At 39.3% G+C, this 27624-nt stretch overlaps 1 protein-coding gene across 1 annotated transcript; it reads right to left on the bottom strand.

The window, feature by feature from the left end:
- Positions 1–267: 267 nt before the first annotated feature.
- Positions 268–26687, bottom strand: LOC107763141 (regulator of nonsense transcripts 1 homolog). Its single transcript, XM_075246882.1, has 30 exons — positions 26636–26687; positions 26003–26547; positions 23705–23956; positions 23447–23617; positions 23259–23309; positions 22625–22717; positions 22374–22469; positions 22124–22174; positions 21892–22010; positions 21447–21555; positions 20786–20908; positions 20619–20690; positions 20107–20178; positions 19940–20006; positions 19625–19767; positions 19401–19472; positions 19159–19287; positions 13495–13650; positions 13168–13281; positions 12703–12801; positions 12548–12625; positions 12106–12240; positions 3531–3605; positions 3327–3444; positions 2323–2693; positions 2172–2234; positions 2021–2092; positions 1707–1838; positions 1403–1522; positions 268–1189 (listed from the first exon to the last, which is right to left on the bottom strand). Exons 2-30 carry the CDS (start codon positions 26519–26521, stop codon positions 1049–1051), a joined length of 3813 nt encoding a protein of 1270 aa, XP_075102983.1. The 5' UTR covers positions 26522–26547; positions 26636–26687; the 3' UTR covers positions 268–1048.
- Between the last annotated feature and the right edge of the window lie 937 nt (positions 26688–27624).

Below are 27624 nucleotides of genomic sequence, written 5' to 3'. Positions count from 1 at the left end.
GGGGTCGGTTGTATGCGTAATACTTGTGGCCCAATAAGCAATACAAAGTCCGATTAATCTATATTTAACTCCATTGGTTTGTTCCATTGCCCAAAAAGAAGTGAATCGCCACTACTAACATCTCTTCAATCATTCAAATGTACCATATTGACAGACGACCATATTGGCAAAGATAGAAGCTGAAGGGAATGGTCAGGTATGCACCTAAGATTTCAAGACAATGCATATATATTATCGATATACACCATTTGAACTTAGGCATAAATATTACTTTGAAAAAGAATTCAATTACATGGATAGATCGAGCCAAAAGCAGTATTTGACATACAATAATTGCAAATACACAATCCATCGACTATGGAATAATGGAAATGGCTATTGGCTACACCCAGAGACTCGGTGCAAACGCTATGTTAAGTACTTTCATTGACTATACCTGCAAGTGCTTTGACAGACCACCCAAAAAAATGACACAATTACTGACTCAAATTCAAATTAATTTGACCGAAAGCCTGACGCCCCAAGCTTAGGTACCTAAAACTCTATAACAGCAGTGGTATACTGCTGCATTATTGACAAACACATCCATCAGTCTTCTACATAATAGTGAGAATTATTAATTACATGTCAGGATGAGCTGAAAGGGTTAGGCTGACATTTGCCAAAACGCTGTACAGGACGATAGTACTAGCAGCTTCCATGCCCAGCTGTAACAACAACCAGCATCCTCCGACTAATACCATGCCATGTAACTTGCTCTACTGAATAGACAGTTCACCTTCCCTTGGGCAGTACACAACCTCAAGCAGATAACAGCTGTTATTTTGCCTTCCTCAGCAACGGTTCAGCTGCCCGTGCTTTTCTTTACGAGAGAGCCTTCCTCCACTTCATCCCTCAAAATCAAATCATCCAGAATCATCAGGTTGGCACCAAACTGACCTGAATTTCAGCACTCTACTCCATCTTGCACAGATAATACAATCACATGACAGCACAAACCAAGTTGCTGTATGCAAAACATAACCGTTACATAACAAGCCGGTGGTCTTTAACCGTTGTAATGGAGTTTCTGAGTTTGTGAGCCTTGGACTTGTGGGACTTGCGGCTGTTGAGGTTGGGAACTTTGCATGTTCAACAGTTGGGTGTTGTAGTGAGCAAAAGGCTGGGAGTACAGTGGATTGAGTAAACTCTGGAGAAAACAGAAACAAATTTGATAGTCACAGTTAGACAGGTGAATTAACCAATAAAAAGGAGCATTTTGCAACTAGTGAAGTCCCCTAATCTTGATACTGGTAAAGAATGAATTTCCCAGTGGCTGGAGACTTCACGTGATGCATATCTCATATTTGGAGGTCTTTCAATATTCTGCTAATTATCAAGCAGAATTAATGAATGCAGTAACCTGAGACTGAAGAGGATTTGCATTGGACATGCCAAAATGGTTTTGTGAACTGTCATCCTGTGATGGATCATTGTATCCAGCTTGTGTGAAGAGACCTTGGGATCCATGAGCCATGTAATCCTGCATAGCAATCAAAATGATGAGATTAGCAAAAGACCCAGGTAACAGGAAGAAGAGAAACAATACCGAAGAAAACCACATCAGGTGGAGTTATTCACCACTAATGAACTCGTGAAACCTTCCAAGTCCCCTAACAGGCTTTAGAGAGCAAGAAATGAAGGGGCCAAAGGAGTGGACAGCTTACCTGTGACATAAATTCATTTCCTGAACCGTAACGTGAGTATCCAGCTTGTGAATTTTGGTTAAAAAAATTTCCTGGAAAACCAGCCTGTGCTCCCTGATTTACATAATCAACAGCAAATCCGCTTTGAGAAGCCTGAATGGCAGTGAAACAAAGCTGAGTTAGTACTACATAAAAAGAAGAAAAAAGGAAGAAAATACAACACACGTACAAATTAGTTGGAGAGAGGTGGGAACATCAAGATAACGTGCAAATTAAGGCAGTAAATAGCAGTTTCAGATGATGAATGGCCTGCTAGAGAACGTGCAGGACGGTACCTGTGTAGAGAAGTCAGCAACATTATATGGAACATGGGATCCCTGGCTCTTGAAATCATCTCCCAAGAAGTCCTGATAAAAATTATTAAGGGTAAACACGGTATTCGGTGAAACAAACATGAAACAACAATCGATGAACAAAATCATTTACCTGTGACATGCCACCCATTGAAAATCCATCACGAAATGTCTGGCTTGGTCCTTGAACGGCCATCTATCATGTTTGAGAATAAAAATTCACCCTTACTATGGCAACAATAAGTAAATGATAGAATAGTTAAAGAATTAATAGATTTACTAACATTAGAAGCATATCCAGGCTGAGATAAAGGTCCTCCAACTGATGGCTGAGTGTTCGGATTTTCAAGTGCAGGAAAGTTGAAGTTAGGCCCATGACTTCCGATAGGTTGCTGGGAGGCTTGCTGGTGAGAAAGATGGCTACCAATTGGAGCATTGGCATTCCCACGCCCGGCCCCAAAACCCTGGCTACCTGGCTGTGGAACATGAGGAACAGCTCCAACAGGCCCGTGTATAGCACCACGAGTAGGAATTGCATACGGTTGGGGAGAGCCACTGTGGTAAGGAGAGATGGGAACTCGAGGCATTGGATAACCAGAAGAATAGACACCGGGTCTGTGAGTACCGTTGGGTGGACCAGGTGCCATGTAAGAACCTATAAAAAGACAAAAAGTTAAAAAGCCAACAATAAGACAGGATTACATGTATGAACAAACTGTAATTTCGACCGATAACATATGCTTCCAGTTTTCTGGCACCAATTTAAGAATACTTTGCAAGGAAAGGAGGTAGCTCAGATTCTAAGACCTATCAGATGAAACCTGTTCAACTTGGAATCATCAATGCTGTACAACCGTTCTACATATTACGAGGATCATTTTATATTTTTGTAAAGTGTTTGGAGCCTACAGGATTCCCATTGACGACTGGGTGCTTTTTGTAGATAATCACATTCTTATCTAAATCCTCTACTTAGTATACTGCTTGTATATGGAGTTCCTGATCGCATCAATATGATACCTCATTGGGGGGACAAAAACATCATTTCAAAAGAAATTCCAGCAATTAGCAATTTTACAGGAATCAGGCATGAGTAATGAGTAAGGACATGGGTATGGATCTGACAAAGGTCCCTTAACTTTTAGCAAACTCTTAACATGTATTAAAGGATCCATCCATATGGAAACTAGTCACATCCATATCATAATAATACCAAGTATACACATCAAAACTACTGTAAGATGAATGTAACATAAGCCAATAGGAGAAGAATAAAAACCCAACATACCCCTAGAACGACTATTCCGCCTGTCAGCATTGGGGTTTGTCGAGGCAGCAGATCCATAATTATCACCAGGAACTATTCCAGGTCCACCACCAAAGAAAAGCCTGCGGTCATTATAGATCTGCAAAACCAATGATACATAATTCTGCTGAGGCACACACACACAAACATCAAACCTAGAAAGAACGCATATCCACCTATACGTACCTTTTTTGGCTTCTGAAACTGAACCATGCTTTGTTTTAAGTTATTTAAAGGACCTTCTACCAAGCATTCATGCTCCTGACAGACATGTTAAAGTATGTGTTAAGTAGTTAGTCATGTATAGTGTCCCACATCGGGAATTAGATACCTATTATTATGTAATCACTGTATATAAATATGGCATTGTACAACACTTTAGATAAGAAATATAAAACTTTTTCGTGCTATACTTCTCACATGGTATCAGAGCGTTGGTGAGAAACATCCGGGAAAGAAAACTCCGCCAGACAGTCGTCGTGTGTCAATTTACGGCGACTTCTAGGGTTGTTATTGCGTCACCTACTTTTCCCTCAGTGTTGTGCTAAAACCAACACCACCACAGGGTCCTAAACCCTCCGGCGACCAAATCCCATAAAACCCCGCCGGAAAATACCCCCACACGCGCCGACCAGAGAGAGAAAAATTCCGGCGAGATCTCCTCACGCGTCGGTGCGTGAGCTGCTTTCCAGACAAAAGTTCTTTTGGACAGCTTGCTCGCGAGGCTATTCCGAGCCTATCCATCCAAGTTACATCAAATTCTGACGACTTTTTTATTTACCGGTGAGATTTCCGGTGATTGTTATACAGTATTTTTTCTTCACTGTTCCTGTGAGCTTTTTAGTGTTCTTGATTGTCTGTGCTATTTGGTCCAACAATGTCTTTGGGGCTTGATATTTTTTGTTCTAAAAACACGGGTTCTGGAAATTCAAGTTTGATGATTACTTCGGAACCCTTAATGGGAAGTTCAAACTACTTAACCTGGCTTCTTCTGTTGAGTTGTGGTGCAAGGGTCAAGGTGTTCAAGATCACCTAGCCGAGAAGACTAGTGATGGAGATGAAAAGGCCAAAGCACTCTGGGAGAAAATTGATGCTCAATTATGTAGTTTGTTGTGGCGATCAATTGATTCCAAGTTAATGCCTTTGTTTCGTCCATTCCAGACATGTTATTCAGTTTGGGAGAAGGCTCGTACTTTATATACTAATGACATATCTCGTTTTTATGATATGATATCTCGGATGACAAGCTTAAAGAAACAGGAATTGGATATGTCTACTTACTTGGGACAAGTGCAGGCAGTTATGGAGGAATTTGAGAAGTTGATGCCAGTCACTGCTAGTGTTGAACAACAAGAGCAACGACAAAAGATGTTTCTAGTTCTTACACTTGCTGGACTGCCTAATGACCTTGACTCAGTGCGAGACCAAATTCTGGCTAGTCCTTCAATTCCTACAGTTGATGAATTATTTTCTCGATTGCTTCGTCTTGCTGCGCCACCCAGTCACACAGTGGTCTCACCACCAATTGTTGACTCCTCTATTTTCGCATCTCAGACAATGGAAAATCGGACATCTCAGGCTACGGAGAATCGACGAGGAGGAGGTCGTTTTGGGAGATCTCGACCCAAGTGTTCTTATTGTAATAAACTTGGACGCACTCGTGAAGTAAGCTATTCTTTACATGGTCGACCACCCAGAAACGCTCATGTTGCTCAGACCAAGACTACAGGTAAACATGGATTTTCTTTATCTGAAGTGGAATATAATGAGTTCCCTCAGTATCGAGCAAGTAAGCAGACATCTATGTCTGCACAAGTAGTCTCGGTTGCTCAGATTGATACTCATGTTGCTGGTAATTCTTTTGCTTGTGTTTCTCAGTCTAGTACTCTTGGACCGTAGGTCATGGACTCAGGAGCTTATGATCATATCTCTGGTAATAAATCACTTTTGTCGAACATTGTGTATTCACAGTCTCTTCCGACTGTTACTTTAGTCAATGGGTTCCAAACTAAAGCAAAAGGAGTTGGACAAGCTAATCCTTCATCTTCTATCACTCTAGATTCTGTTCTTTATGTCCCTAGCTATCCTTTTAGTCTTGCATTTGTTAGTCGTTTGACTCTTGCCCTCCATTGTGGTATATATTTTATTAATGAATCTTTTATTATGTAGGACCGCAGTGCGGGCAGACGATTGGCACATGGCTTGAATCACAAGGCCTTTACTACCTTAGCTCACTCAATCCTTCCACAGCATGTCCAGTTACAGATCCTCCAGACCTAATTCACAAACGTTTAACGCATCTGAGTATATCCAAGCTTCAGAAGATGGCGCCTAGTTTGTCTAGTTTATCTACATTAGATTGTGAGTCGTGTCAACTTGGGAAACATACCCGAGCCACCTTTTCGCGTAGTGCTGAGAGTCGTTCAGAGTCTGTCTTTTCTTTAGTTCATTCGGATATATGGGGTCCTAGTAGAGTTAGTTCAACATTAGGATTTTGTTATTTTGTTAGTTTCATTGATGATTACTCAAGATGTACTTGGATTTTCCTAATGAAAGATCGTTCAGAATTGTTTTTTATCTTCCAGAATTTTTGTGCTGAAATTAAAAATCAATTTGGTGTTTCTATTCGCACTTTTCGTAGTGATAATGCTTTAGAATACTTATCCTCTCAGTTTCAGCAGTTTATGACCTCTCAAGGAATTATCCATCAAATATCTTGTCCGTATACCCCTCAGCAGAATGGGGTAGCAGAGAGAAAGAATAGACATCTCATTAAAACTGCTCGCACACTTCTCATTCAGTCCCATGTTCCGCTGCGTTTTTGGGGCGATGCAGTTCTTACAGCTTGTTACTTGATTAATCAAATGCCTTCATCTGCTATCCAAAATTAGATTCCACATTCAGTATTGTTCCCTCAGTCATCCTTATACTCTCTTCCTCGTGTTTTTGGGAGTACATGTTTTGTTCACAACTTAGCTCCTGAAAAAGATAAGTTAGCTCCTCGTGCTCTTAGGTGTGTCTTCCTTGGTTATTCTCGGGTTCAAAAAGGGTATCACTGCTACTCATCTGACCTTCGTAGGTATCTTATGTCAGCTGATATCACATTTTTTGAGTCTCAACCTTACTTTACTTCTTCTGATCATCTTCATCTTAATATATCTGAAGTCTTACTTGTACCTACTTGTGAGGAATCCACACCCATAGCACCACCACAACCACAACTACCTATACATACTTTGGAGGAGTCTAAAGTTGCTCCTCGTACATCCCCAGCCGCAAAGCCACCATTCTTGACTTATCATCGTCGTCCACGTCCAAAATCAGGCCCAGGTGATTCACGTCCTGCATCAGATTCTGCACCTACTGCGGACTTGTCTCCTCTTAGTCAACCAATTGTACTCCGCAAAGGTGAACGATCCACACTTAATCCTAATCCCCATTATGTCGGTTTAAGTTATCGTCTGTCATCACCTCATTATATTTTTATATCATTTTTGTCCACTGTTTCTATCCCTAAGTCTACAGGTGAGGCACTATCTCATCCAGGATGGACATGCTATGATTGACGAGATGTCTGCTTTACATGCGAGTGGAACTTGGGAGCTTGTTCCTCTTCCTTCAGGTACGTCTACTGTTGGTTGTCGTTGGGTTTATGTAGTCAAAGCCGGATCGGATGGCCAGGCTGATCGGCTTAAGGCTCGTCTTGCTGCAAAAGGATACACTCAGATTTTTGGGCTTGATTATAGTGACACTTTCTCTCCCGTGGCTAAAGTAGCATCGGTTCGCCTCTTTTTGTCCATGGTTGTTGTACGTCATTGGCCTCTTTATCAGTTAGACATTAAGAATGCTTTTCTCCACGGTGATCTTGAGGAAGAAGTTTATATGGAGCAACCACCTTATTTTGTTGCTCAAGGTGAATCTAGTGGTCTTGTATGCCGATTGCGCAGGTCACTATATGGTTTGAAACAGTCCCCTCGAGCTTGGTTTGGTAAGTTAAGCACAGTTATTCAGGAGCTCAACATGACTCGTAGTGAAGCTGATCACTCTGTGTTTTATCGACATTCTGCTCTTAATCTGTGTATTTATGAGGTGGTTTATGTTGATGATATTGTTATGTGTTTTAAAAAGCGATAGCTTCGTCGCTTTAAGCGAGAAGCGACGCGAAGCGATGGCTGGTCGCTTTTCCAAGACTGAGGCGACTCGACCAGATGAAGCGCTCGCTTCAGTTGAAGAAGCGCGAAGCGATCGTGAAGCGCAGAAGCGCTCGCTTCTGTTCAGAGGGGCCTCTTTTTTTAAAAAAAAAAAAAAAAGTTTGGGTGTGTTTTTTTATTATACAAAACAGACCCCTAAGACCAAATTGACCATTTCTCTCTTCTTCCCAAATTGATCGACATTGCTGCTGGCCTGCTACTAGGGTTTCAACTTCCTCCATGTAATTTTTCTTCTTCTTTCTTCTACTCCTTGTTTTCTTTCTTCTCCTTTTTTTCTTTCTTCTTCCTTCTTCTTCTCTCCTCTTTTTCACTTTTTCTCATCCAACGTCTGCACAGCTAGGGCAGGCGCTGGTTTTCTTTTTTTCCTATATATATGTTATGTTTTCAGTTTATTTGATTAATTTTATATGTATTTCATTTTAGAAAATTATATATGTTATATTTTAGTTTATTTGATTTTTTTAATGTGTATTTCGGTTTATAAAATTAATTATTATATATATTATATGTATTTTCAGTTTATTTGATTATGTATTTTCTTATATCTTAATAGGGATTTCAAAATGTCTCAAAGATCGAAAGAGAAAGACCCGGCTTGGCGATATGGTGATAAAGTTAATGAGAAGAATAATACAAATGTTGTATGCAAGTTTTGTAACAAGATTACAACGAGTGGAATTTATCGCTTATTGGCGGCGATAGAAACGTCACAAGTTGTCCGAAATGCCCACCGGAGGTGAGGGATGAAATAAAGAATTTTGTTGAGAAGAAGAAGGAGCAAAAAAATCAAATGAGTCATCAACCATTTGTGACCAATCTTGATAATGATGATGATGATATTGAAGAAGGTGAAGGCTTGTCACTTCCAACAAAACGGGGAAGAGATGCAATCTCTTCAAGCCATGGATTGACGGGTACGAGTAGGACTAAAGGTCCTATAGATTGCTATTTCCCAAAGAATCCAGAAGCAAAGAGCGGTGGAAAAGATGTACAAAAAATTGCTAAGGACATTTTGAGGGATCGTGCAGTTAGAGCTTTTGCACGATGGGTCTATGATGCTGGGCTCCCCTTCAATTGTGTCAACTATACTGACATTTTTGGAGACTTTATTGAGGTTGTTGGTCAATACAGACCTGGAATGAAACCTCCCACTTATCATGAAATCATAGGTCCTTATCTAAATAAGGAAGTGGATGGACATAAAGTTGTGTGGAACAAGTATGGCTGCTCCATTATGATGGATAAGTGGACGGCAAGAACTGGGAAAATGATTATTAGTGCGTTGGTGAATTCTCCCAAGGGAAGTTTGTTTCTTGAGTCGATTGATGCTAGCAACTCGTCCACTGACCACATCAAAATGCTCACCTTGTTTCAGAACACCATTGAAAAGATTAGCCCAAGCAAAGTTGTTCAAGTGGTCACTGATAATGCGAGTGAAAATGTGAAAGCGGGTGGCATGGTGCAAGGAGCGTACCCGAATGTCTATTGGACTCCATGTGCTGCTCATTGTATCAACTTAATATTCGGGGGCATTTTCAAGGAAAACCCCTTCTCTACAGTCTTTGGCTAGGGTGTTAGGGTACATTCTTATATTGCTCAGCGGCCCTTGTTATTGAATATGATGAGAAGATTCACCAGACAAAAAAATTTGGTGAAACCGGGCAAGACAAGGTTGCACGCATTATTCTTTTTTACAAGAGTAAATTTACAAAGGAAACTGGGGGGAAAGATGTTGCACGCATTATTCTTTCTTATTCTTTTTAGAATAATGTCCTTCATGCTCTTAAAATTAGTGGCCCTTTGGTTAAAGTACTCCGTTTGGTGGATGGGGAGCAAAAGCCACCAATGGGCTACCTCTATGAAGCTATGGATAAGGCCAAAGAGGCTATTCAAGCATCATTCACTAACGAGCAGAAATATGCAAAGGTCTTTCAAATCATTGATTCAAGATGGACAGAGCAACTTCATCGACCTTTGCATGCAGCTGGTCTTATTCTGAACTCGTCACTCTTTTATGATCAGTATGAGAATAATTCATTGGCTAGAGAAGTGTGGATGGGATTCCATGAGTGTGCTATTAAGTTGACCCCAGATGAAGACTTGCAAGAAAAGATAGTAGATCAGCTTGCTATTTACAAGGCAGTTGAAGGACTTTTTAAGCTGCGACTGGCTATTAAACAAAGAAAGACGAAGTCGCCAGGTGACCAAGTGCTTCTATATTTTATAGCTCCAACTTTTAATGTATTTTTTATACTTATTAACTCTTAAATATTTTTTTTCACTTCTATAGTTGAGTAGTGGGACCAATATGGTGCAGAGACTCCGGATTTATAGACTTTCGCCATCAAAGTTCTAAGTTTAACTTGTAGCTCATCCGGATGTGAAAGGAATTAGAGCGTTTTTGAACACGTGAGAAATAAAAAGAATTATTTCGTGTTTTGAGATAAAGTAAATTATATCTCAATTGTCCCAACTCCTACTAATTAGTTGACACATCTTGTTTGCAGATTCATACAAAGAAGAGGAATCGACTAACCTTGAAGCGCCTCCATAATCTAGTGTTCATAAAATACAATAGAGCATTGAGGCGTCGCTACAACCACCGCAATCTAATTGATCCAATTCTTTTGGACAATATTGATGAGGCTAATGAGTGGCTAACCGGAGTCCCCGAAAATTGTGAAGATGAAGAAGTATTTGAAGGTGACTCTAATTTCACTTGGGGTGATGTTGCAGATGTTAGTGGAGTTGGGGAGAATCCTTATGGTTTAAGGGGGAATACTTCAAGTTCAAGCTCGATTAGGAAGGGAAAAAGTGTGGCTACTACAAGTCGATCCCTATCCCTAATTGATGAAGATGAAAGTGATCATGAAGAGGACGAGGAGGGGGAAGAAGAAGATGACGAGCAATATGAAGATAATAGAGGAGTTCAAGATTTTGACAAACTTGAAAAAGAACAAGAAGAGTAGAATAAGATGTTGATTCTAGTAATTTAGTAGCTTTGATTTTGCTTGTCCTATGGTTTGTGGAGGATTTGGTGGTACCTACTTTTAAGTTTTTAAATTGAACTTTTTGATTATTTATATTGTGTCTTTGCAAAATTTACATTATGTATTTCAAAAATTGCGCTTCACTTCAATGAAGCGTGCGCTTTGCTTTTGAAGCGAGGTGAGCCCCTGTCGCTTTTTTGCGCTTCTCGCTCTCAAAAACACTGTGATCAGGATGATATTACTAATCTGAAGCAGCATCTCTTTCAGCACTTCCAGATTAAGGATTTAGGCAGATTGAAGTATTTTCTAGCTATTGAGGTCGCTCAGTTTAGCTCAGGTATTGTTATTTCACAACGGAAGTATGACTTAGACATTCTTGAGGAGACTGGTATTATGGGTTGCAGACCTGTTGACACTCCTATGGATCTGAATGCTAAGCTTCTGCCAGGACAGGGGAACCTCTTAGAGATCCTACGAGATATAGGAGATTGGTTGGCAAATTGAATTACCTCACAGTGACTAGACCTGACATTTCTTTTCCTGTGAGTGTGGTAAGTCAGTTTATGGATTCTCCGTGTGATAGTCACTGAGACGCAGATGTCTGCATTCTTCGGTATATAAATTCAGCTCCAAGCAAAGGATTTCTATTCGAGGATCGAGGCCACAAGCAGATTGTTGGGTACACAGATGCCGATAGGGCAGGATCACCTTATGATAGACGTTCTACGTCTGGATATTGTGTTCTAGTAGGAGGTAATTTAATATCTTGGAAGAGCAAGGAACAAAGTGTAGTTGCTCGATCTAGTGCCGAAGCAGAATACCGGGCCATGGCTATGGCAACGTGTGAGCTAGTTTGGGTCAAGCAGTTGCTCAAGGAGTTGAAGTTCGGAGAAATCAGCAAGATGGAATTGGTGTGTGATAATCAAACTGCTCTTCATATTCACTTTGTCAGAGAAAAGATACTCTCAGGAGATATTATTACAAAGTTTGTGAAGTCGAATGATCAGCTTGCAAATATTTTCACTAAGTCTCTTGCTGGTTCTCGTATTAGTTATATCTGTAACAAGCTCGGTACATATGATTTAATGCACCGGCTTGAGGGGGAGTGTTAAGTAGTTAGTCATGTATAGTGTCCCACATCGGGAAGTAGATACCTATTATTATGTAATCACTGTATATAAATAGGGCATTGTACAACACTTTAGATAAGAAATATAAAACTTTTCCGTGCTATACTTCTCACAGTATCTCAAGGTGTAATACATTAAAGAAAAATATTGAAGTGATTCCAAAGTTTAAAACAACAATGATGTTGTCAGACAAACTTATCAATACAACACCCTCTCCCAAAAAGGATTGGCCCAAAAATAACACGTAACAAACAAAATGTCAAAATTTTCAGTTCAATAACACCTTTTTCTTGACATGGTAAGTTCAATAACACCTACTGTAGAATAATCGTGAAATGCAGCAATAAGTATTTTAAACCAACATCAGAACATAAAATATTGAAAGAAAAGGTCCTTGACATTCTTTTCTCAGAAATATTTAAGAAATTACCTTGTAATGTGTCAACAAGCCATTCCAGAGAGGCTGCTTGCTCAAAACTTTAGGATTTCCTAAAATAACAATTCCATAACGAGCACGTGTAAGAGCAACATTAAGCCTGCGAGGATCATTAAGAAACCCGATACCCTGAAAGGACAAGCAAGTAAACAGTAAGTCAGCTGTTACTTATAAGACACTGGAAAGAAGGGAAGTTTTGGCCAGCATGTCTAGCAGTTACATAACTTTATGGCCAGAACAACCGAATAAAAATTTAGAAACTCAAGTCCACCTCTTGCACACCCAAATCAAAGAGGGTGAAACTAGCCTTTTCACATTTTATAATGAAGGAATTCAAAAATTCAAAATTATGGTGCATACATGGGGGGGGGGGGGGGGGTTCAAAGTAACATGGACAGTCGGTAAGAACAGATAATTATTGGATATCAATACCAACCTGATGTTCATTGCTCCTGACACAAGACAAAATGATATAATCTTTTTCCCTTCCCTGAAATGAATCTACACTTGCAACCTGAAGAGAGGAATTACTCTCACTTTATAGGAAGAATTTAAAGAGAACCATAAGTAGCCCCTCTATTCACACCATACCTCAATTTCCTTGTAAAGTTGCTGCCTTAAAGCACCATTTCTAGACATGTAATTTACGATGTATGCTCGTTGACCCTCATATGGTGTTATAACTCCAATCTGGCAATTTACATGCAAAATAGTTACATACAAATGACTTAAACTCTTAGGTACTTCTGATTTCTGAGAAAAGGAAAGGACAGTACTGAAAAGCAAACTTCCCTGCCATTTTTATGCATATGGTAAGTAGGAAAGGGTGAGTGAAGTTTTAAAAACTTAGTAATAGGAAAGCTTTCTTCCAAATTAAGTCTTGCTAATTTTGAAGGAGCGTGGTTTCTCTTGAACTTCCCTTTTCCTTTTAAACGAAAAGTTATTAAATATATGCTTGAAAATGATCTTCCTATCTCTAATTTTTATTCTGCAGAAATTTTGCAGCAACTTCCCCGGCATCCAAAGGACAAGTTAAAAAACTAAACAACACCATACCTGACTAGGGACTACACCACTCTTGAGGAATGTAGTCACTATCTTCTCAACGTTGGCAGCTTCTGTTCTATTCAGATAAGAAGTTCCACTAGCACTTATCTCTTCTTGTCCCATCTATAGAGATTATAAATGAGTATGACTTCATATAACAAATACACAAAATAGAAAGCGGAAAATGTCAACCTAATTTCTACAACACTTAATCCTTAGTATCTTCATAGCCATAGCAGTAATATCTAAGGTAATCAAATGAGAACAGAAACAAAATATATCTTCTTCTCACTCCAAAAAGGACAGCAAGAAATCAGCTAGACCAATAGAGAATACCTGGACATAAAAGAACATGGGACGGTTGGGTACAGGCCAAGGAAAATCAATGCCTAATGATTGCCTCTCGTTGATGGTTACACCATTTTGAAGAGTACCTTCATAAAAGCTATTTGAGGGAAACTCTGACAGTGCAGGATGCATACGGTATTGTACCTGATATTGCATTTTAATGGACAGCAGAACCAACATTATACATCATTTGAGGAAAATATAAACCCTGTCGTTACGCAAAAAAAGGGGAAGCAGAAGAGAAGGTATAAACAAACAGTAAAGAGGGGTCTGAACGGCATACACGACAATAAAATTAACAGTAATAAATTTAAAGAGGAAGGAACAGTCAATCAGGAAAAGTAATGTAGCCTACTCAGAAAAGCAAGTAAAAAAGGTTCTTTTACTGTCAGTTCATTCTATAAAATACTAAATGCTGTTCAGCTGCTGCAAGAACAAAAGTGGCCTTGGCAGATGATCTGGAAGACTATAGTCCCAACAAAGGTGGCCGTTTTGGTTGGCTAGTATCTCATGAAGCATGCCGGACTCAAGAAATTTAAAGAGAAGGGGTTGGATAATGTGCAGCAGATGTTATTTATTTGTGTGAGAAAGCTTGTGAATCTGTGGACCATTTTTTTGTGCATGTTAGTTTATAGATATGTATAGTGTAGTCTTGTCCCACATTAGAAGAGGAGTAATATTTCCTTGTAGTGTATAGCTATAAATAGGGACATCTTGTATTGTATTTATCATCCAATATCAATAACATATTTTCTCCCGTGCCTTCTCACATGGTATCAGAGCATTAGTAAGAAAAGATCGTTGTGCGTCATTCCAGCGTTAACCGGGAAGAAAGAACTTAGTCATCGTGTAATTTTTCCGGTGACCTAAGGCTTGTCTAAGTGAAAGTCACTTTTTGTCGGTGTTGTGCTAAAACCAACACCACCACGAGTTAGATCACCCTCCTACTACCAATCCCTGAAATTTTATCCGGCAGAAAAGCCGCCATGCTCCTCCACGCGCCGGCAACAACTTTTCCGGCGAGGGTTCCGGCCACTTTCCGGCCATTTTTTCGCGAAGCTTCTTCAGGACAGTGTGCTCTCCTCAAAATTCCGAGTCTACCCATCTAATTCAAATCAAATTCCGGCCACTTTTATATTTTTCCGGCGTGAACAGTGACCTTTCTGGCCATTTTTTGAAAATATTTCTTCAGGACAGCTTGCTCGCAAAGGAATTCTGAGTCTATCCATCCTGGTTACAACAAATTCCGACAACTTTGGAATTTTCCGGTGAGCTACAGTGTTTCCGGCGTGAACAGTGTTTCCGGCACAGAACAATGTTCTGTTTTCCTGCTGTAAACAGTGTTTTTCAAGCTATTTCTTCAGTTTTCTCACAGGAGTTACTTATTTCTACTATTTCAAGTTAACCATACTACTACAAATTGTAGCGACATGGGAACCGATGCTTTGAATAGTCGGATTGTTTCTTTAGCAGGGTATATTGAGTTCCTTCAGTATAAAACATGTAAGCAGACATCTTCTGAGATAGCTTCTGTTGTTCAAACAGGTAATAGCGTGACTTGTTTCTCCCAATCTTCATCCTCTGAGTCTTGGGTCATTGATTCAGGTGCATCAGATCATATTTCTGGTAACAAATCTCTTTTCACTACTATTTCGTATTCTCAATCTCTTCCAAAAGTCACAATGGCCAATGGGTCTCAAACCATGGCAACTGCAATAGGTCAAGCAAGCCCACTTCCTTCCTTACCTTTAGATTCAGTCCTTTATGTTCCCAATAGTCCTTTTAATCTCATAGCTGTTAGTCGCTTAGCCAAATCACTTAAATGCGCTGTTTTATTTCTTGATGACCATGTTTTTATACAGGAACGCAGTACGGGGCGGATCATTGGTACCGGGCGTGAATCAAACGGACTTTATTACCTTATCCTTGCTAAATCACATGGACTCACATCTTGTCTTCCTTCTACAACTTGTCATGTTACTGATTCACCAGATTTATAACATAAACGGTTGGGACATTCCAGTTTGTCAAAACTTCAGAAAATGGTATCTGGTTTATCTCACTTGTCAGCTCTAGAGTGTGAGTCATGTCAGCTCGGTAAGCATACCTGCTCCCATTTCCCTCGGCGTCTTGATAATCGAGCAGAGTCACCTTTTACTTTAGTCCATTCAGATGTTTGGGGTCCTAGTCGGGTCAGTTCCACCTTAGGATTCCGCTACTTTGTCAGTTTCATTGATGATTATTCCAGATGCACTTGGATATTTTTGATAAAAAATCGATCTGAGTTGTTTTCTATTTTCCAGACCTTCCACGCTGAAATTCAAAATCAATTTGGGGTTTCTATTCGCACATTTCGTAGTGATAATGCCCGAGAGTATTTGTCTTCCCCATTTCAGCAGTTTATGAAATCTCATGGGATTATTCATCAAACATCTTGTCCGTACACATCTCAACAAAATGGGGTAACTGAAAGAAAGAATAGACATCTTATTGAAACTGCTTGTACCCTACTCATACAATCTCATGCTCCGTTGCGTTTTTGGGGGATGCCGTTCTTACATCTTGCTATCTTATTAATCGTATGCCATCTTCAGCTATCCAGAACTAAGTTCCATTCTCTGTCATGTTTCCCCATTTACCTTTGTTCTCTCTTCCACCTCGTATCTTTGGAAGCACTTGTTTTGTCCATAACCTTACTCCAGGAACAGATAAGTTAACTCCTCGTGCTCTTAAGTGCGTATTTCTGGGTTTCTCGAGAACACAAAAGGGGTATCGATGCTACTCTCCTGACCTCCAGCGGTACCTTATGTCCGCTGATGTTACCTTCTTTGAAACCCAATCATACTTCACAGGTTCGGGTCATCACTTAGATATTTCTGAGGTACTACCAGTTTCATCTTTTGGAGATTCAGTCACTCCAGCTCCACCACCTACAGCTCCAGTTGTAGCTCCACCACCTATAGCTCCAGTTGTAGCTCTACCACCTATAGCTCCAGTTCCACCACCTACAGCTCCGGTTGTAGCTCCACCACCTATAGCTCCAGTTCCTCCACATAATCCAGTTCAACCTTCTGCAGCTCCACCACTCTTGACTTATCATCGTCGTCCACATCCAGCATCAGGCCCAGGTGATTCACGCCCCGCATCAGATTCTGCACCTACTGCGGACTTGTCTCCTCTTAGTCAACCAATTGCACTCCGCAAAGGTGTACGATCCACACTTAATCCTAATCCCCACTATGTCGGTTTAAGTTATCATCGTCTGTCGTCACCACATTATGCTTTTATATCTTCTTTGTCCACTGTTTCTATCCCTAAGTCTACAGGTGAGGCATTATCTCATCCAGGATGACGACATGCTATGATTGACGAGATGTCGGCTTTACATGCGAGTGACACTTGGGAGCTTGTTCCTCTACCTGCAGGTAAGTCTACTGTTGGTTGTCGTTGGGTTTATGCAGTCAAAGTCGGCCCGGATGGCCAGGTTGATCGGCTTAAGGCTCGTCTTGTTGCAAAAGGATATACTCAGATTTTTGGGCTTGATTATAGTGATACTTTCTCTCCCGTGGCTAAAGTAGCATCTGTTCGTCTCTTTTTGTCCATGGCTGTTGTACGTCATTGGCCTCTTTATCAGTTAGACATTAAGAATGCTTTTCTCCACGGTGATCTTGAGGAAGAAGTTTATATAGAGCAACCACCTGGTTTTGTTGCTGAGGGAGAGTTTAATGATTGTGTGTGCAGATTGCGCAAGTCACTATATGGTTTGAAACAGTTCCCTCGAGCTTGGTTTGGTAAGTTGAGTACAATTATCCAGGAGTTCGGCATGACTCGTATTGAGGCTGATCACTCTGTGTTTTATCGGCATTCTGCTCCTAATCTGTGTATTTATCTAATGATTTATGTTGATGATATTGTTATTACTGGTAATGATCAGGATAGTATTACTAATCTGAAGCAACATCTCTTTCAGCACTTCCAGACTAAGGATCTGGGTAGATTGAAGTATTTTCTAGGTATTGAGGTCGCTCAGTCTAGCTCAGGTATTGTTATTTCACAACGGAAGTATGCCTTAGACATTCTTGAGGAGACTGGAATGATGGGTTGCAGACCTATTGACTCTCCTATGGATCTGAATGCTAAGCTTCTGCCTGGACAGGGGGAGCCTCTTAGAGACCCTACGAGATATAGGAGGTTGGTTGGCAAATTGAATTACCTCACAGTGACTAGACCTGACATTTCTTTTCCGGTGAGTGTTGTAAGTCAGTTTATGGATTCTCCCTGTGATAGTCACTGGGATGCAGTTGTTCGCATTCTTCGGTATATAAAGTCAGCTCCAGGCAAAGGATTACTATTCGAGGATCGAGGCCACGAGCAGATTGTTGGGTACACAGATGCTGATTGGGCAGGATCACCTTTTGATAGACGTTCTACGTCTGGATATTGTGTTCTAGTAGGAGGTAATTTGGTCTCGTGGAAGAGCAAGAAACAGAATGTAGTTGCTCGATCTAGCACCGAAGCCGAATATCGGGCCATGGCTATGGCGACGTGTGAGTTAGTTTGGGTCAAGCAGTTGCTCAAGGAGTTAAAGTTCGGAGAAATCAGCAAAATGAAACTAATGTGTGATAACCAAGTTGTTCTTCATATTGCGTCAAATCCGGTGTTCCATGAGAGGACTAAACACATTGAGATCGACTGTCACTTTGTCAGAGAAAAAATACTTTCAGGAAATATTGTTACAAAGTTTGTAAAGTCGAATGATCAACTAGCAGATATTTTCACTAAGTCTCTTACTGGTTCTCGTATTAGTTACATGTGGAACAAGCTCGGTACATATGATGTGTATGCACCGGCTTGAGGGGGAGTGTTAGTTTATAGATATGTATAGTGTAGTCTTGTCCCACATTGGAAGAGGAGTAATATCTCCTTGTAGTGTATAGCTATAAATAGGAACCTCTTGTATTGTATTTGTCATCCAATATCAATAACATATTTTCTCCCGTGCCTTCTCATAGTGCATTTTGAATCTACTTGGCAGGTGTGGACCATGTTCATGGCTAAATTTGGCATCCGTTTGCATTATTTGTACTATTAGAAAGATGGAAATGTTGTCAGAAATTTACATAACATGCTGGACATGCTGGACTGCTTAGGATGTTAATGTTTTTAAGCCAGCACTATCTCTGTATTTTCACCATATCATCTTGATACTGTTTTTAATAAAATCTTCACCTTACCAAAAAAATCAGGAAAAGTAAGGCAGCAGAGTTAGCTATGACTGTTTTTGTCAGGCAAATGAAAACGGCTACAATTGAATAGCATAGAAACTCAACAGCTGAGTTGTAAGTTTAAGCAGGATAGCAACTCGCTTAAAACTAGAAATATTTTCTATTTTTATCCTCCACATAGTGAAGGGAAAAAAAACAGTGTCCCATTGAAGAAATTTTGAATGCTAGTGGCCCTAACACCCCACTCACAAAAAACATTTAAAAAAAGAAAGAAAGAAAAAAGAACTGAGTCTTCGGAAAACACATGAGCGCTTTAAATCTCTACACAACATTATGAGGAATAAGGCCAAAAACTGGAACACACAATTCAATCTAACCTCATCAATCCCAGAAATGTTAATGCATAAAAAATCGGCCAGAAAATCACCTGCAACCTAATTGGCTTCACTCCCAGCAAAACAAGACGTTCAAACAGAGATTGAGCAAGTCCAGCACGAGCAGCTTTCTTGCACATAATGACAGGTCCAAGCTGGCAGTGATCACCAACAAGGACAACCTAGCACATAAATTACAGTAAGCATCTGCCCATTTGTATAGCATACCTTAATATGAAATATATATATTTATTGATAAAGGTAACCTTAGTATGAAATATATTGCAGTTGTTACCTGCTTTGCTCCAAGAACCAAAGGAATAAGGCATTCAGGTTCAGCTGCTTGAGTGGACTCATCAATGAGCACCTAACATGAGGTCACATAGCAGAGATGTCGAAACCATTAAGGAAACATCCAGATGAATAGAAAAACACACAAAAAATGAGGCAAAAATAAATGGATAAGAAAATGAAAAAAGAACTAAAGATCCTCAACATCTTATTCTAAGGCGAACCAACCTGACGGAATCTGAAATTTGCCAATCTAGGATCTCCAGCACCAACACAAGTGCAACAAATCACATCAGCACTTTGAGCTATCTCCCTCTCTGTTGCCCGCTTCAGAGCTTTATATTTCTTCTCATCACTGCTGGAGAGTTCTCCTGAACATCGATAAATCAAATGAATTTGGATAATGCGCACACATTTAGCAATGCTGCTAATAAGGGATCGTGTATGATCATAGAAAACCAAAGACTATAAGCTAACGAATCCTTACACAAATCGAAACACCAATATCCATGAAGCATAAACAAACTAGAAGAGAAAACCAACCTTGTTCATCCTTCAATTGCTGTAACTTGTGAAGTTCACTCTTCTCAGATGTGTCAAGATGACGAACCTACATGGACAAAGGATTATAGAATGAAAGGAGAGAAAAAGATATACATGCACTGATAGGAAACTTATTCATACAAGTCTGAAAATTAGCAATAACTAACCTGATAATGAAGGGTTAAATGCTCAACAGGAGAACTGACAGCTTCTCTTGACTTAGCACAGAGCCTGACAACCTGAGAGAAAAGAATTCAGAAGAAAAAAGCTGAAATATCATATATTTGATGACATTTCTGCTCATTTTCTGTGATTCCTACATTCCAATACTTTTTAAGTTCTCTTTCTTTTTTCCTTGTGCACCGGGCTTCCCTTTTCTTTTTGCCTTTAGTTGTGTGGTTATATAACAATCAGCAAGATGCCTTCAGATTATGGAAAAGCACTCCTTCTAACCAGTCAACATAAGGAAAGGGGACAGAGGCGGGGGAAGGGAATATGTTATGTCAAAAAGGAAAGGAAGAACAGTCTAAAATTCAGTAGGATACTTCCATTATACAACAAAGACTGCCAAAGAAACAGGTGTTGATAACCAAGCAAAAATAGTGATTGAAATTGTTAGGATAGTTCAATGAAAGCTATCCAGCAGAGGGGGATACACACACAAATGGCAGTGCCTCACCTTCAGACCAGTAGCACTTATTTTCTCTGCTAATTGGTCCACAGCCACGTTACTGGGTGCACAGACCAAAACCTGATGAGAAATAGTCAAAGACACAATAGGGAACATGATCAAAATCAAGAGTTTAACATTGAAGACAAAGTCAACTTGTACACCAATTAACTTACCTGACCCTGGTCTTGCTTGGCCATATGATACACGATGGCAGCCGAGGTGACAGTTTTCCCCGTACCAGGCGGACCTTGAATTAAACTGACGGGCTTCTGGAGAACACTTTTTACAGCGAAAACCTACAATACGAACATGTATAATAAGACAATATTATTCCTCTCCCTTATTCATTTTTTTCCATTGGAGATGTGATGAGGCGAGCATTTCTTTTCCTTTTTTCTTTTTGGGGGTTGGAGCAAGTGGATTTCAGGCACCACCTTCACGCCAATTAACTAATAGCTGAGGGGAGGGAAAATCCATAAGAAGAGGGACCAAACAAGACCACCGGCAAATTGGATATAGAATTCTGGCGATGCATAGTTCCACATGGTGACATTCACGATGCAGGAAGCTAAAATTTTCAATAGCAAAATCTCAAAAGTCATCTAACATGACCATGTGCAGCTATATCTATGCACAAGTGTGCAGCTATATCTATGCACATCTCTTTCTAAGGAGTGCACTTGCAACAATTCCACTTGCCCAAAGTACATACTAAAAATATTCCTAAAAAACGGGTAGAAGCAAGATAGATATCGAAACTAGATAGATAAAACTGCTGTTTGAGAAACAAGAATAGAAGCAGCTATAAATTCAAAGAAAGAGAGAACCGCCAACCTGAGACGCGTTAAGCTCTGGAAGACCAGGAGCACCAAAACGGCGAGGAAGTGTATTCCGGACCATCTGCATCTCAACTTCGTGACCTAACAGGTGATGGTAAATATACCTGAATGGTAGAATCAACGAATCAAACATAAGTATTCTCATCAGAAAGTTATAATCTGGCTGACACAAGCAAAGTCTAAAATTCCACAAGTATGGAAAAACCCTACAGCTACACAACAAGACTGGAACGCAAAACAGGTGAGTTATCTTAACATTCAGCAACAGCAAAGTAAAGCAGAAACACTCAATTCTTTCAACACAAGCGCATAAATCACAGTATATGAATACTCACAAGTCAGAAAGCAAATATGAGATGTATCTATTTACGAATGCAAGATGTAAAAGTACAAATTTGAGCAGAATAACACGAATAAGAGGAAAAAAAGATATCACTCACCCACTGACACTTGTCTCGTCCACTGCAAAAGTTTTCATTGCAGTCTGCATCCTATCAAAGCTCGTACTCTTCCAAACAAAATCAACACTGAACCCATGGGTCACATCAACCGGAACTCCCTGCAAGACATGAACATTGCGACGAATAAGAACACATAATGCGAAGTAACTTTTGGGTTAGTCAGGAAAGGATGACAAGAAAATATAAAAAGAAGATCCTAAAACTAATGTACCTGACTGGCACGAAGCTCAAGGGCAACCTCTTCTTGAGCGGTTAATTTTATCTGAAAATGGACGAAACCATTCACAACAGAGTGTCGTAGTAAAAAAAAAAAGGGGGCCAAAAGACACAAATATAAATGCAGAATAATGCACTTCTCCTTCTAAGTCAACTTGCATGTGTTAAGGGTGTTTACAGCCTTAAGGAGACTCCATATCTTTTCCCTTCTAAAAAGAGTGAGAGATCAAGACAAAGTTCCATACCACATGGCCCACTGACTGCCAAGCTGGATGAGCTGCATTCCCTGAATAACGCAATCGTAGCTCATCACCAGGTACAAGACGTAACTCATTGTCTTCCTAAAAGAACAGCACCCTATGTTCAGTCCAGGTGAGTCAAGACACAAAAGAAATCCCACTTCAAGAAAGAATTGGCTATGACAGAAATGTAACATCACAAGAATCTCATGCTTGATGAGAGTCAATAGAGACAACTTTATGAGGGTAAATTCTACCTTCGCGAAAACAAAATATGCAACGCGCTTCTTGTTGAGACCAATATCCCATCGAACAGTGATGTTATCTTTACTTTGAGACTCTTTCATCATCTACCAAATAGAAATAAAATCCGAAAGCTTCGTCAGTTAAGCAGTATTAAACCTTAACAAAAAACAATACAAGACGGAGAAAAAACACTATCAGCAGGTTATTTGACACGGAAGGACCGCATCTTTCCCAAAAGGAAACAGTGTCTTAGATTGATCGACTACAGAATTTAAGCATTTGACACGGAAAGAACGCATCTTTCCCAAAAGGAAACAGTGTCTTAGATTGATTGACTACAGAATTTAAGCAAAAAAGAAAGAAAGAAGTATCTCCTAATTTAGAGACTACACGCATTTAGGAGCAAATGTACGGTTAATTATCACTTAAGACTATCGGATAGACCCTACTAACATGCAACTTTAATAGTACTACACCAACGAAAAGAAAAGGAAGCCCTACACTATCGAAAAGAAAAATACAAGGTAAATGATCCACTAAAGGAAAACAAATAGCATTTTAGGATGAAACAAAAAAACAAGAAAAAAGAAGGAACATAATGCACTCAAAATTCAGCAAGTAAAATCATCTAAATGGCTGACATACCTTATCATAGTCAGCTTCAAGATTGATCAGCGGTGCAAATACGTTTTGATACTACATTAGAAGGATAAGCCAGACTTAGTTAAATTGTCAACCACAGAAGTTAATGTATACAATCCAGGGCAAATTTACAGAGCATTCACTATACATCAAAAGCTAAACAAAATAGGATAGCAATCTCTACTAGACACCTGATAGGCATCTTCATACTTCAATCCAACAGGCTGAGGTTCATCATCCACACCTGGCTTCTCAAGATCTGCCAGGGTAGCGTCAGGATTTGTCTTCCACAATTCTTCAATTTTGTTTATTTGTTGAGCACTGATTTGGCGTGCGCGCAACTGTTCTTGCTCAGATGGGACCTGCAGCAGGCAACAGGTTATAGAAACAGGAGGGGAGCAAAACTCATAAAGCACCATAAGGAGAAACAAGAAAGGATAACCCAAAACCTTAACGAGCCACTGCAAGAAACACCTGTCATCGATAAGGGGGCACCACTGACTCAGATCCCAATTCATGTCCTTCAATGCATTAACACTTAGACATGGTTCCCTACAGAGGAGAACAACGACACTCTCTGTCTTGGCAGAGATGAAACCAAGAAGAAAGACATTCCGACATCCACAGTTGTAGCACTCCAGAATTGTTTCTCCCAGTGGACTGTCTTTATGAAGACATACCTCCTTGTGTTTCGCTCGAACCTATGGTGAATGTTGTAGAATAAACTTAGTAAATTCCAAGTGTCTTGTTTCTAGAGTGAGAATGACAGATGTGCCAACTACAGGACAATCCAAGAGTACAGCTATCAAATAAATATAGCTCTTAATATATTTTAGTTAATGCATGTAGATAACCCACTGTTTACTATAGTATCAAGAAAAAAATGTAGCATGCAGTTATGTGAATGTGTCCTATCTTATCAGGTAAACTCACATCTAATGGACATTGAACATGTAAAAAAGAAATATCAAATAGAGTAAATCAACTCTCCTTAACAATCAGCAAAAGGTGATGCCCTAGCTTTTCAGCTTGATAAAATACAAATAACAGTTCAAATTTTTTCTCGACATCTAAAAATATGTACTTGCAGAAGAAATAAAATCTTCAAAGATCTGAGAAGAATCAAGTTATCACTTATCAGAACAAGAAGATATTGACACCACAAATTATACGCCCTCGAGTAACTCTGGAGGCTACATGATTATTAGCATTCCAAACAAAAGACTCAGGGGTCTAAGAAACAATGGCTTCATATTCCCAGGGTTGAATAACCATTTCCATGTCCCACAGAAAGAACTGAACTGAGAGAAAACCTCATCAGTAATAATAGAGTCCCGAAAGGGGAAAAGAGCATTTTTTTGGAGCCACAAAAGATTGTTCATCAGGAGTGACCAATAAGTTCAGTTCCTTTTTTTTTTTTGATAAGGAATAAGTTCAGTTCCTTAAATTACAACTACTGCTACTAGTGCGCTTTAACCCAAACTGGGAGTTGGTTGTCTGAATCCTCTTACATTATTTTTCAGCTGGACTTGTTTGATTCCACCTTTCAATAGTTTGTTTTCCAGTTCCTCAAATTGCAAAAAAACTCAATTTCTTTATATATTAAGAAATTAATAGTAAAGTCTTTCTGTTCCGTGACCCATAGAGTGGAAGTAAATCCAATATAGCAGATTTCACACAATCCCCACCAGCTGTAATAATTATCATCATCCTTGAAAGCCAAACTATGGGAGCTCAGTTCAATTCATTTTTTCTTTCCTCTTTCAACCAGAGGCAGCAACATCCGTCGTTGCATCGGACCAGAAGGAAAAACAAATCAGCAGGTCTGAACAAATTTGACAAGCAATGACTGAGATCATCACACCTCACGCCATTTTTGTTGATAAGTCATAACACCTCTACAAGCAATATCAAATAATGAGATATCAAGCAGCACTATGGTCACAAGTTTAAAGCATTCATATTCCAAAACACACTTAGAAGTCTTATGACTTCAATTTGCTGGTTCTAACACACCCAACAGCTTTAGATAGTCAAAGAGAAACAGAAACAAATGAAATAAGCTACATATAATGCAAAGGCTTCACCTAGTTCACTACCTTGGTTAGCGATCCACACTACTATTACTGACAATCCTTTTTGATAAATAAGTAAGAATCATTCACAATTCTTACTACCTTAAACATCAAACAGCATAGGTGAATTGACACATTTTTTTGTTGGGATCAGGAGCGGATGCATGCTTACCGAAGCGGTGTCACGCGACACCGCTTCGTCGGAAAATTTTACTAAATATATGTATTAATACTGTACGGAAACGGATAAGTAGGAAAAAATGACTCCACATGACATAAATTGTGTCTTGGTGTGTTGGTTATTTGTTTGATTTTGCTTTAGGAGGTCAAAGGTTCAAACCTCAACTAGCATATTTTTCTTTTGCAAATATTTGAGGGAACCTTTGTGGTTAAAAATTGTGATGAGCTGGAATTGAACTCAAAACTTTTTCAAACTTAAGACTCAACAAAACTAATGGACTAAGGCTATTCCTTGTCTAAAAGTATGATAATCAAAGTTATATCCCAGTTCTTACATAAATTTCGACACCGCTTACAAAAACTGCTGCTTATGCCTCTGTTGGGATGATGCTAGGATTTGAAGCCAAGATCTCATGGTCCTTTTGGCAAATTTTCCATATTCAAATAAATTAAGTATATGACAAAACACACAAAAAATGTAAGCATGCATACCAAATGATTAACAATATGAGAACCCGAAGTGTTCCCTCTCGAATTACAGAACCATTTGCGGCAAGATGGCACGTTGCACCTAACTACACAAGCAGGATTCGCTACTCCACAGTACTTGCAAGAATGTTCAACAGCAAAATCTCCTTTCCCATACTCAAAACTCTCATCATCACCAGTCTCTTCAAAATTCAACGCGCTCATCCCCGCCGCCGATGCATCCACCGCCACCGCTGCCGCCTTATTACTACTAACTTTACTATTGCTATTTCCTCCACCACCGCCACGTGATTTGGCGGAAGGAGAAGCGTCGGATGACGACGGTGGCCGCTCAGGAGCTTCCGAGACTAAAGAATCGGACGGCGTAGGCCACGCAGATGATCGAATTGGCTGCGAAAGCTCATGAAACTCAGGATAATCGAATTCCTCTCCCTGCGTGTTGAATTCCAAAAATGTGTAGGCATCGTTGCCCGTGTCCGGCTGCGACGCCGTATCGTACAGATTGTTCGCCTGAGACTCCATTTTCCGAACACGCTACTCCTTTAAAACTGTAATAATCACATACGAATTCAGGTTAGGATTAGGGTTTAGGAATTTGAACGTGAGGAAGGAGAAACAAAGGGAATTTGGATTTACAGAGTTTGGAAATGGAGCGAGATGAGAGAGAGATAGGAATATTTGTATGTATAAGTGAGTGCGTGTGTGTTTTTATTTTCGTTAAAACGAGGACCTAGGAGGAGGTGGAGAAATGGCGGGGTCACGTGAGATAAGACTTGGTGCTCTGCGTGATTGGGTGATTTCGTCTGGTCTCGTGGATAGCATTATGTTTGTCCTTTTCGTTACCGTACATTATTTAAACATTTCGATATTTTCCATATTCGATTTCTTATGCTATACTAATACCGTAATTAATTAAATTCGATATGATTTAGTTTTTGTTCTTTCGATTTATTCGGTTCGGTAACTTTAATTTATTCGATTTGAATATTAACTAGTGCATAGAGTCATAGACGGTAATATTCTTAAATAAAGTACTCAAAAATATAAAACTAAAAATGTTTGTTGATAAAAGTTTGTCCAAAATCAATAAATATCAAACGAGAGAAAGAAAACTGTACATAGAGGAATAAATTTAATCAATAGAAATGTCTTATTACTTGTTTAGAGTTAATTGATTAACTTAAAAAATAAAGAAAAGTAAAATTTTAGATTTTTTAATATTTATATTATAATTAATATTATGTGTATTATGTATTATAATACATATTTCGGTACGGTATCGATATTTTGGTATTTCATTTTAAAATACCAAATATCATACTTAATACTAATATTTTTTTAAATTTAACTAAATATCATACCGAATACCAAAATATCAAATACCAAATACCAAAATTTTCAATTTCGATATGATAATCGGATATTTTATCAAATTATGCATATCCCTAACTATGAGCACGTGACTCAAGGTGGCGCGTTAATTTCATTAGAATAGAGTGTTTCCTTTTTCTGGACAATGCGTAGGCGTAGTAATTTACGGTATCTAGCTAAAAAGGTCATTTTCTATTAGTTGTTGACAGTATTCTTTAGTAAAAATATTTATTTGGAATTCATTTTTATTCATA

Source organism: Nicotiana tabacum, chromosome 23 (assembly GCF_000715075.1).
Source record: "Nicotiana tabacum cultivar K326 chromosome 23, ASM71507v2, whole genome shotgun sequence".
In the NCBI taxonomy this organism is placed as follows: domain Eukaryota; kingdom Viridiplantae; phylum Streptophyta; class Magnoliopsida; order Solanales; family Solanaceae; genus Nicotiana; species Nicotiana tabacum.
This window is presented reverse-complemented; position numbering and strand designations above follow the sequence as displayed.

Bases quoted from the DNA above. Each gene is read 5' to 3' on its own strand.
- LOC107763141 (XM_075246882.1), bottom strand. From the start codon at position 26,521: ATGGAGTCTCAGGCGAACAATCTGTACGATACGGCGTCGCAGCCGGAC. The intron at 20,007-20,106 runs GTTAGTTATTGC...TTGTCCATGTAG, and splicing joins ATTTAACCCTTCATTATCAG to GTTCGTCATCTTGACACATC. The intron at 13,282-13,494 runs GTATTCTCTATT...TAATCTCTATAG, and splicing joins CCATGTTCTTTTATGTCCAG to ATGGGACAAGAAGAGATAAG.